General features: G+C 43.0%; 2 protein-coding genes across 2 annotated transcripts in view; one reads left to right on the top strand and one right to left on the bottom strand.

Annotated features, from left to right (window-relative positions):
- LOC148103302 (polymeric immunoglobulin receptor-like) overlaps positions 1-12,014 on the top strand; it is a 796,664-nt gene that overhangs the window by 631,522 nt on the left and 153,128 nt on the right. The window lies entirely within an intron of this gene.
- On the bottom strand, positions 1,710-5,073 carry LOC148103309 (E3 ubiquitin-protein ligase TRIM35-like). The gene is made up of 3 exons (XM_087839470.1): positions 4,913-5,073; positions 3,832-4,811; positions 1,710-1,799 (listed from the first exon to the last, which is right to left on the bottom strand). Exons 2-3 carry the CDS (start codon positions 4,792-4,794, stop codon positions 1,710-1,712), a joined length of 1,053 nt encoding a protein of 350 aa, XP_087695596.1. The 5' UTR covers positions 4,795-4,811; positions 4,913-5,073.

The following is a 12,014-nucleotide window of genomic DNA, read 5'->3' as shown; positions in this document are numbered from 1 at the left end:
ATGATGGAAACAAAGAAAATAAAAAGTGTGGAAGTGTGAGTGAGAAATTGTCTCCAACTGGGGGAAGCAGATTTAACTCATCAGTTCCAGATGATTACTGGAACTGATGCATGTTATCTATCTGCTTTGACACATGACGATTGTTACGAACCCCTGAGGGGTCGAGGCAGTGAGGGGGAAGTAACAAAAAGTGTCCGGGTCAGAAAAAGGAGACAAAAAGGCATAAGGGTAAATTAAAGAGTTTCATAAAAGTAGCTCAACTAAAAGAGACAGACAAGCCGCTATCACCATTTAAGAAAACAAAAACTCAAATGTTAGTCAATAAAGCACAAAGTCAAAAAGAGTGCAGCTCACTAGCTGCAAACACAGACACTCAGCTCACTAGCTGTAACCACACTAATGGCACTCTGGCCCCGAGCTCACCTTTCCCTGGGCTTAAATCTCCTTGATTACTGATGAGAGTCAGCTGCACAAAAGGGAGAGGTGGCACCTCAGGCAGAAGAGGTGGTGGGACACGCCCACACAGGCACCTTCAGGAGGAGGCGCTGCTAGGGCCGTAACAACGATCTTATAAATACAACTGCTCGTGTATTGTTCTGGGGAGATCGAGGCTGATGTTTTGCGGTGCTCATCTTCCCCACACGCGTGTGTTTAATAAAATCATTGTTTTGACGCACTTCACTTGGACCTGCAGTCGTTTGTCTCTCACCTCAAACACGAATCAGGACAAGACTGATTCTACAAACACTCAGAAACAGAGTAAACCAAACTGCACCACAGTGATCAGACGAAACCTTCCTGACATGAACACAGCTCCTCAGTAAAAACTATGAACCAGCAGAGAGACTACACCCAGCACCATACACCACCTCTCTGACACAGTACACCCTCGGGCAGGTGGTGTCCCCATAAACAGTCTGAGAAGCTCTGATTATTTACTATGTTCAAACAAACTGAGTGTCCACAAACGTCTGAGCTCACAGTGAGAGCTGCTGGCACAGTTTGGAGGTGTTCTGCCCCCTGCTGGACCCACAGAGCTACAACATGAGGATCAGAGGAGGCTGGTGCTGCTTCATGTTTACACACAAGAAGGAGGTCAAAAAATGTAAACACAGAGATTGTTTTAAACCTGTAAAGGGGGAAATCCTGACGAACCAATCCACAGCCAGAAAAGAAGACTAACTCTGTGCTGCTCCAATCAGGAATCAGCTCTGTTACTGTGTGAGTGTGTAAAGTCACAGAGTAACTGGTTTCAAATGTATCTATAAAGTTTATTTACATTTTATTCAGGCTACAAAAAACAGTCCAAGTTTATTTCTTTGGACTTTGTTCACTTAGTGCCACCTGGAGGACAGTCAGCTCCCTGCAGCAGCTCTGGAGGACTGTTAACTGATGAAGAGCTCGGACTGCACAGCCTGCTTCATCACCGACTTCTTTAAATAAACATGACCACGATCAGTCGCAGCACCTCAGACAAACATTTGTTACACAGCAGCCGCCTTCACACCGACTGAGCTCCATCACAGCTTCAGAGCTCAGCTTACTAAAGTCCAAAGTTTATTTCCTCTCAGGTTTCTTACTTTCAGTAAAGTTTCACTGTTAGAGCCCTGACCAGCATCCTGCAGCATCTGGAGCAGCTGTGTGGTGCTGTCATGGCAATAAGGATCCAAATCTGTGGGGATGTTTCCAGCAGGGGTTATAACCTGCAGTCAGCAAGGTGTGCCTAATAAAGTGGCAGTGATTATGTCACAGTGCAGCACCATCAGAAAACGGTGGTTTACATCTCTGTTACAGGAAACCTGAAGAGTTAAAACACAAGAGAAGAAAATCTAAACGTTACACAAAGAACATAAAAGAACTAAACTTCATAAAAACTTCACAAATGATGCTTTAAATGAAAAATAAATCCCTGTAAATAATTCAACAGGTCACATATTAGAACCACCTTAACTAAACTCTGTAGCCGGTCACTGTGGTTTGTCCCAGCAGCTCTTAGGAAACAAACTGCTAACTTCAGTGTTAGCACACACTGTTAGTAAACTATGCAACACTGAATTCAGGTTTCAGTTGTGTTAAGTTGTGAAGTTGTGATTAAAGTCTTCTTACTGACACAGGTAGGATGGTCAGGCGTCCTCTGTTCCTTCACCGTTCATAAACTGTCACTTATAAAATGCTGCCAAACATCAACTACACTCAATAACTAAACGTGTGCAGGTTAAAGTGATGGACGCCCAGATCTGCACTCCAAATACAAACAGACTAAAGGTGTTTCCTTCAGAAACAAAGACGATATTTACAAAGATCTCACAGGTCAATTGTGAGCGATCACAGCAGCATCTCATCCTGACTAACAGCTTTTAGATGCAGGGAGAGCGTCGTGGTTCAGAGGTGGTTCAGCAGATGATGAAGGCCTTTCTGTTGCATTGTGTAGTGCTGTGGATGCCATGATGGTTGACTGGGTCTGCTTCTACTGAACTCACAAACACTTCTGAGGTATTTACACCTGAAGCCTCATTTAATGTGAGTCAGAAACAAACGGCTCACCTGTGATTAATGGATGTTTCCCTGCATTTATATTTTCACACAGTTTATTTCTTACAGCAGGAAAACTGAACAGAATGTATGTAAGAGGTTAGAGTGAGGATGACGTCACTTCATACAGAAAATACATGTTTGTCTGTTTTGATGATGAAGGACTTCTTTAGCTCTGTAAACAGCTACACTTGAGAGGACAGAGGTGATTTCATGGATAAATAACAATGTGTTTATCAGCTTTCATCATCGCAGTGCAGACGTGACGTCAGATCTATCAAAGTGAAGGCCGTCTCTCTGATGACGTCACAGAGCAGAGTCGTTCTGTCCAATAAAGGATCTCAGATCAGCTGCTGCCATCTTGTGGCCACAGTTGGTTACTGTCTCTGAAAGTTGTCTCATGTTTCCTGTTTTCCTGTTAACAAAGGCTGGAGCTCATCATGCTGAGAGGGCAGCAGCATTTTTTGGCTCTTCACACATGTTCATTATATTCTGATGATCCTGGATGGAGACAAACTACAGATAAGTGTGTTCAGCCCAACTAGTTGATCTCATTACAGCAGTTTGATGTTTCCCTTTGAATCCCCCTGAAGATCCTGACAGTGAAGCACGTACATAATACTGCAGCCTTTCAACTCTGAGCTTATTTAGTTCTATTAATACACTGAAATCTCATTTGTGTCATGAAGAAAGTCTTTAATCAAACAGAATTCAAAGATCAGAAACATTTCATATATGGAGTTAAACATGAATCATTGTTTCAACAATAGATTTATTGTTGTCATAAACAGACAAGAAGACAACAACAAACTGCTTCTCCCATTCAACACATGTCAGTCCATATCCCAGCAAACTAAATCATCTCCATTTACACATCAAATAGAAACATGAATCACTTGTAATGATTAGAAACTTGATAGAATTTCAAATCTAGTTTGGGGAGTCATTCAGTGAGAAACAGTGAAATGATTTTCCATGTGAAAAGGTGGACAGCAGAAACAGAAAGAAACAGTGAGAACTAAAAGAGAAACAAAGAGCTTTGGAACAACGAGGCAGCAGGAGGACAGCTGCAGTTTAACAGCTTCAACTCACTGACAGGAAACAACATTAGAAATATCATCATCCTCAACTCATCTGCTGCACTGACACTGACACCTTCAACGGACACACCTTCACTTCATCAACACTTTGAATGTATGGAAACATCCTGTGAGTGAAAGTGTGTGTGAAGGTGTGTATGTGTGTGTTAGTATCAGGATCAGAGAACGACAGCTTTCCTCTGTCCCAGTCCAGATTCACTCTGATCCTCTGGAGCATCTTCTGGACTGAGAGATCAGTGAGAGCAGTTGATGGTGAGAATGATGAGTATTCACCTAAAAAGAACTCTATCCATAATCCAGACTTTATGCCTCGCTTGCTCTGCACAGACTCTGCTAACACACCCACTTCAAACACTGTATGGGCTCCAACATCAACATCCCAGCTGTGAGTCCCTGAGTTAAAGCCCTCAGAGCCCAGGACAGGGTAGAACAAATCAGTCCTCTCTGGATTATCAGGAAGCTGCTGCCTCTCTCCTGTTCTCACACTGGTCAGATCTTCAGACAGAATGAGGTCTGGACCAGCAGTGTTTGGGTCCAGAATGACAGGAGTGTAGGAGACCATGTCCTTCATGTTGTTCCAGATGTTGAAGGTCAGGTTGCCCAGGTGTTTGGCCTGGTCTATCAGAGCTCCTGAGGGCAGCTGTGGATCATCCAGCAGGGGGCAGCGCTGGACTCTTTCCACTGCAGCCTTGTAGTTGTGCAGGAATGAGACGTCTTCAGCTCTCAGCTCCTCCTCTGTGGCTCTGACTGTGTCTGAAAGAGCTGCTATCTCTCTGCTCAGAGCCTCCATCTTCTCCTTCATCATCCCACTCTTCTGCTCCTCTTCCTCCCTCAGTGCAGCCAGCCTGGCCTCCTCTTCCTCTGCTAGAAACTGGTGAAGCTTCTTAAACTGCTCCTTAATCTGCCTCTCTGTGTGTCGGGCCTGGACCTTAATGTGTTCTGCTGTTTGATCAAACTTCACTTGAACTTCTTCACAAACCTTTAACTTCTTCTTTAAGGGCTCCAGAGTTTCCTGAAGTTCCTTCTTGTGTTGTTGTGCAGCTTCATCGATGGGTCTGTGATTGGTGTGTTTTTCTGAGGCACAGCAGACGACACACACTGGCTGCTGATGGTCCAGACAGAAGAGTTTGAGTTTCTCAGAGTGCAGACTGCAGAGATCCATTGAGTCTGTGAGTGAAGCTGAAAACAGCAGACAGGAAGTACAGTCAGTCCTGGCTCCCCTCCCTCCTCTACCACCTTCACTGAAACTTCCTTTGAGTCGTGTTTTTGCTCAAACTCACCTTCAGTGTGTGGAGCGTCAGCAGCTTGAAGCAGCAGTGTTGGAGTTTTCCACTTTTCTCTCCTGTAGCTGGACTCACTCAGAGGAAGCTGCTAGTTTGGTCTGAGCTCAGTCTGATCGTCTGTGCGTCTCTCTTTACTGAGGACGAAGAACTTCCTGTTTCCTGGTTTGTCACATTTGAGTGACGTGAGGGGAGGAGACAAATGTTGCTGTTTGACTTTTAACTAAGGTGTGTTTCAATCCTGCCTGCAGCTCAAAAGCTGTCAAACAGGTTTTGTGTCTTTTCACCTCCACAGGTCACAACATGAAACCTGTTGTGAAGTTTATAAAATAAAGTGTCACTCGGTGGTGCAGCTGTTTGTCAGCTTCTGTTTTAGACTTTGTTCTGCTTCTTGTTCAGGTTCCCAGCAGTGGGAGTGTAATGCAGTCACACACACACAGGTGGTGTTCAGGTGGATTCACTTAGTTACAGACTGTGGTGTTATTTCTTGTAACTAAGGGTGTGTTTCACTCCAAAGTTCAGACATTAACCTGCCAGAAGTTGTAAAAGTTACTAATAAAGAGCTTTTCTCTCATTTCACATGCAGGTCAGAGCATGAAAGCTGTGATGCAGCAGTTTGAGAGAAATTGCTGCTGATATAAAATATTTTTTGTGTTTTTACAAAATATATAAAAGAGCAGAAAGAAAAGAAATAAGTGTAAAGAGTGCAGCAAAATGCATGTTTTAGTGTGAGTTGGTTCATCTGATCTGGTTGTGTAAAAGTCACTGCATGACACTGAATGTTACTTTTGTGTTACTGACACTCATCTCTGACATCTCTTTCTCTTACTTTCTTTTTTCTGTTATTTACTAAAAAATCTGTCAAAGAAATAATGAATTCTCCACACGTGTTTGAAGGTTGGATGCAAATATCATGTGATCTAAAAGTCAAATATCTGCTGATGAAAACAAGGCCAGATGTTGAGCAGCTGTATTGCTGCATGACATCAGCCCACAGCAACAGAGACCGTGGAGCCAACATGTGAGAAACAAAGCAACACGCTGAACATCTGAACCACAGCAGGAAGTGCGACTCTTTGTAGACCTGTGGACAGGAAACACACAGCAGGTCCTGATCAGTAACAGGGTCCAAACACAAACATTTGTTCATCAGCATCTGTATATATGAGCACACAGAGAGCTCAGCTGGACACACACTTCAGTCCTCCATCAAACACAACACACCTACACACTGTTTCCACCAGCTGCAGCACAGTCCAGTCTTTACAGTCAGGGAGGGCTTTTAATTTGAAAGGCACCACACAGGAAGTTTCAGAGGAACAGAAGAAGAACCAAAGGATGGTCTGTGATGTTAAGGTTAGGGTGATCAGCATCAGCTGGAAATATGAAACATATCAAACATGTGAGGAAGAAGCAGCAGCAGCTCACACGTTTACCACAAACACACACAGTCCTCTGAGAGCAGCGTGGCCTCCATCTTTGAAACACACAAACTCAAATGCACAAACTCACTGTTTGATTACTGATTGATTGATTTTCAGAGATAAGTAATTAAGGTTTATTTATTAAGCTCTTTTCACAGCCGTCACAAAGAGCTTCACACAAAAGGCTCAAATAAACATGAACATTAGGTGAAAATAAAGATTCAGTAAGACAGTAAAATAAACAGGTAGTTTTAAAATAAATAAATAATAAATCATTAAAATGTTTGTCATTAGAAAGCCTGTAAAACAGAAACATTTGAACAGCTTTTTTAAAGAATCCACAGAGTCGACTAAACGTAGTTGTGGAGGCAGACTGATCCACAGCCTTGGTGCCACAGACTGAAAGGCTCTGTCACACTTAGTCTTTAGTCGTGTACAGGGAACAACTAACACATCATGAGTCTGAACGGAGACAACGAGCAGCAGTTTATTTTGTAAGAAGCTGAGAAAAATAATCTAGGACGTGATCATTTAGTGTTCTGTGTGTTAAAACAAGAATTTTGAAACAAATCCTGAAATTTATTGGGAGTCAATATAAAGAAAATTAAATAGCAGTAAAGTGAGCTCGCTTGGAGGTGAGAACGACGTGATTTGTCCAGGCTGGTAAACAGGACATTACAATAATCTAAACACGATCACACAAATGTATGAACAGTTTTTTCCAGTTCAGCCGAGGAGACCATATGTCCCAGTTTAGAAATGTTCCTTAAATGAAAGAAACAGGAACGAGACAGATTTTATATGTGAGTTGAAGCCCAGAGAAGAATCAAATATTCCACCAAGATTTTGAATGTTGGACTTAACAGTTGAACAAAAAGAAGAAGAGAACGTGTCCTTAAATTGCTGTCTGTCTGAGTGGTGTTCCAGAAACGATGCAGAGAGTCAAGTGACTTATCTCCAGCAGGCAATAGTGGATTAGGAGCACAAGAAGGACCCCAGTGGCAAAACATCCAAAATAACAATCAAAAAAGAGACGAGGCTTGAAAGACATGAAGACTTGATTCATGTTGACCTCTGAAAATGAGCTCTGAAAATATAGCACAGAAATACAAGCAGTCCACTTCAGAACATCACACCGGCACACAGATGTGCTTTATATACATACATCCTCCCATCCAATGTCCTTCTGCACAGTGTCCCCATCAAGACTTAAGGGCCCACCAGCAATCTGGCAGCACTTGTCACCAGTGCTCAATCACATGCAGAGGTCACATTCACAATCCACTTTTGCAGTGATGCTTTCAATAGAGACAGAGAGGGAATTGTTTTATGTTTCTACTGAACTCTTCAAACTAGTATTCACTGCTGGGACATGAAATGGCGAGCCACAGAAGGGCTACACTGGATGGTGTGGGATGAACCCTCAAGAGGACAGCACAGAAATAGCACTAACAGTCTTGTCAGCAACGGGAAATTTCAGATGCTGCAGAACTGTTTACTGTGTGGCACAATTTTATATGAGTGCTTGATGTTTGTTGTAGATTGGCTGCTTTGACAACTCAGTTTCATTCTGGGATTAATAAAGTCTCTTTGATTCTGAAAAGGCAGAAATGGCAATCAAGTTGTTTGAAGCAGTTGAGAAAGCAGTTCAGGAGATGGCTAAAGATGGGCCATCAGTTCCATCCACTGAGGACACATCAGGCAGTGAACCTTTCCCAAGGAGAACTGACATACAGGGACGTCAGCTGCCAGTGCACAGCAAAACAAATTCTGACCTGTGAGTGCTTTAATGCAAAGCATTTCACATTCAATCAACAGACAGCACCCACAGCCACAGAAATTGTGGCAAAAAGGCCACACAAGTTTGTTTTCACAGAAAACTCCACACACGTGCACACTAACATGCAAACACACTCAGGACGTGTTCAGTACGGTTACCCAATATTCATTCCTTGTTACTTTCTGCAAATATGTTTGGTTGATCTTTCATCCAGTTGATTAATAAATTACATGATAATAAATTTGATAAGCTTGAGGTTTGTGTCTACTTGAATTGATAAATGTGCCTTTGGATCGATATGATTTCTGCTTATATGTCAAGGTTAGTGCTGTGGCAAGCAAGATGAGGACCCAAATGCAGGACTCACAAGACACAGAGGGATAGGGGGGCAGCTGTATTAGTGTAGCAAGCCATTCAAATATAAAAGCATCAATAACCAAAACTCAGGAAACTAGGAACTAGAAACATGGAACTAAAGCTAGGAAACTGGAAAACTAAGACAAAACTTGGAATTACGTGGCGCTCTGCAGAAACACACAGCAACAAAGGATAATGACATGACAATGGACAGAGGAAAACACAGGGCTTTAACACACCAGAGAGTGATGAGGCAATGGGACACAGGCGGGAAACACAGCTGGGACCAATCTGACAAAATGACACAGGGTGGAAGCAAAACTGAAAACTCTGAACCCAGGACACAAGACTGTCTCAGATTTGGTGGACCCTCATATTTACAGGCCATGGATCTTCCAAATCTCAGCCAATGGTCCTAATCTGCCCCCTATGGGTCCATAGTCCATGGGGCCCGGCCGGGCACAGCCCAACAAAGGGACATGGGTCCATCCTCCTGCAGGCCCACCACCTACAGGAGGCGCCGTAGTGTCAGGTGCAATGTGTGCCAGGCGGTGGCCAGAGTGGAGGCCCTGGCAGACTGATCCCCGGCTACCAAGACGAGCAATTGGGACGAAATTAAAATAAATAAATACAAAAGCAAAACTCAAAAATGGCACAAAACCCAGTATGACCAGTACAAAGTCCAAAGACATACAAACAACACGTCACATGGAAGTAAAGTAAAATCACTGGTCTGCTTTGTGTGAGACTGACCTTTAAATGGAAACATGTGGAGAGTTCCTTTAATATTACAATGATGTGTTATTGATTGACAGATTGCTTTACTTCAAACATGTAAATAAAATGAAAAAGAAACAATTAAAAAAACCTGACATAAATGCACTGTTTCATTCAGTTACCACGGTGACATAACAGGTAAAAAGAGTGACAGTTTTCTGTATCTGAGAACTCTGACTTTAAGGACACCTGCAAACCCATTAATCTGACTTTGTACTTATACCATTCTGGTCATGTGATCATGTGGTTGTAGGAACGCCCCTCTTCCTCAGAGGATCCACCTGTGCTTCCTCTCCTCTCTCCTCCAACTGTTACAGTGAGGGAACGTCCTCCATGATGGAGGAGCTGCTGGAAAGTGCTGAGAGTTTCCTCCAGAGTGAGACCTCTGTCACAGTTCAGAGGATCTACGGCAGCAGAGACCTTCATGGACACTAAAAGTCTCAAACACACAACAACAACATCACACTGACTCCACTCTGACATCACTGATCAATAATCAAAGAACACACAGATCAAACTGATTGATCAGCTATCAGAGGAGTCGGATCAATGGAGCTGCTTCTGTTCCTGATGTCCCCTGTTTGATCCTGGACCTGAACTCTCCCTGCAGAGGAGACACAACACAGTCAGACACACAAACACAAATATCATCTCTGACAGCTCAGGAAGTTTGGGGTCTGTCCAGTGATCCTCGGGCCTTTCTATATAGGCGCTGTGGAGAGCATCCTCACACAGAACATCGCATCCTGGTATGGGAACAGCTATGTTAAGGACCAAAAAGCTCTTCAGAGAGTGATCTGTACAGCAGAACGCTGCTGCAAGGCTGCTCTCCCCTCCCAACAGGACATCTACACCAGTAGGTGCTGGACAATAGCCCAGCTATTGAAGGACCTGTCACATCCCAGCAAAAAACTGTTCCAATTACTGCAATCAGGCAGAAGGTTCTGCACCGTGTGCGCAAAAACACAGAAACTCAAGACCAGCTTCTATCCTGAGGCCATCTGTGTGTTAAATCAGGACATGGCCCCCACCATACGTGACTGAGACAGGACTTATTGTTACCACATTCTGATATCATGTCTGATCTAGTATTTTTTTCTCTCTTATTTTCTTTTCTAAATGTACCTGTATATTGTTTACATGTTTGAAATAAATTAACAATCAATCCTTCTGGCTTCACTACGGCACAAGACACGTTAACACGCCTCTCATGCAAAGTACATTCTGAGATTCAAACTGTAAATTTACAGATTGTTTTATTTTATTTATATAATGTATATAATTCACTCACTTACTGCACATAATGTCCTCTTTGTACATATTCACTCACTGTATATAATGTTCTCTTTCTTGTTTTGTTGCACAGTCGAGCAGCTTCTCAGGACACATTTCACTGTGTGTTGCACTTGTATAACTATGCACATGACAACTAAAGAATCTTGCATCTTTAAATATGAACATGAAGACAGAGACAGGCAGATACCTTTGACTTTCAGCGGGATTATTTTGTATTGGATGATACTGCTGCTGTTGACTATACAATTATACACTCCACTGTCTCTCTCTGTGGGGTGATTCAGGGTCAGACTGAGGTCTCCAGTTCCCAGCAGGTCTTCATTCATCTTTGTTCAGTCTCTGTAAATCTGGTCCTGTTCTTTAAGCTGGTCAGAGCCGTTCTCATATACATGGACCTTCCTGTCATCACTGTCCCTCCACACCACAACAACGTCTTTAGGCAGGTTTCCTGTCGTTTTGAAGGGCAGCTCCAAAGACTCCACCCCCTCATCCACCTCCACCTGACAGACTGAGAGGACAACAAACAAAAGATGAGCTGTACAGACAGCAGCAGCAAGTTTTCAGAGTTGTAGAGAAAGCTGAAGGACAGAAGCAGATCAGAGCAAAAGGACAGAAAGTTAAAGCAGCTTTTTGAGCTGTTGGAGATGCTGAACAAATGTGTGAAAGGGATTTGTTACTTTGTCTGGAGGCTAAAAGGGCCCTGTGCATCTGCATTGCCTGCAGTGAGCATGAAAAGGTTTTACTCTAATCCTCCTGCAGAGTAGTTTCTAGAATAAATAAGATTAATTAATTCAGGAGGACAGCTCCAGTCCACCATTTCCAGTGTTTCCAATCTCTTCCCCTGGCCTTATTAAGCTGATTCCTAAACATTGCAGCAGCAGCTCAACTGCTAGTCCACATTCAAAAAACTGTGGTTTTATCTGGTCCCCTCTCCAGCAAGACAAGGGTTGCTATGTTTAGCTTGCCGGCTGTTGTGAGTGGTGTCCAAAAAACAATGTGGGCTTTTTAGATAGTTGAGAAACTTTCAGGATTAAATCTGATGTTGTTAGGAGAGACGGCATCCATCCCACTTTGGATGAAGCAGCTCTTATTTGTAAAAACCTGGTCAAATATATGAAAACGTCCAAAAATGTGCCCTAAAGGCTGATTCTGTTCATCTGGACGCAGCATTTTTAGTCGGAGAAACGTTTCATCACTCATCCATTCTCTCTTGGCTCTTGACAGAGGTGGTCGCACTTTCTCCCTCTCCTTCTCCCTTATCTTTACTGCTTGGCTTCTCATGTCTTGTATAGTCTCGCTTATTCTCTAACCCTAAGAGAGTCTCCCAGACTTGTTCTCTAAAAACATAAAGAAGAATTATGGATTTGATCAACTGGTCTCTTAACACAGGGTTTGTACGCCTTTTTCAGGGTCAAATTCAAGCACTTTCAAGGTCCTTTTTCAAGCTTTTCCAGCACATGCCGCCCAT

This window comes from Neolamprologus brichardi, chromosome 3 (genome assembly GCF_056152115.1).
Source record: "Neolamprologus brichardi isolate AB-2024 chromosome 3, ASM5615211v1, whole genome shotgun sequence".
NCBI lineage: Eukaryota > Metazoa > Chordata > Actinopteri > Cichliformes > Cichlidae > Neolamprologus > Neolamprologus brichardi.
The sequence above is the reverse complement of the archived record's forward strand: the minus strand, read 5'-3'. Positions and strand labels throughout refer to the sequence as shown.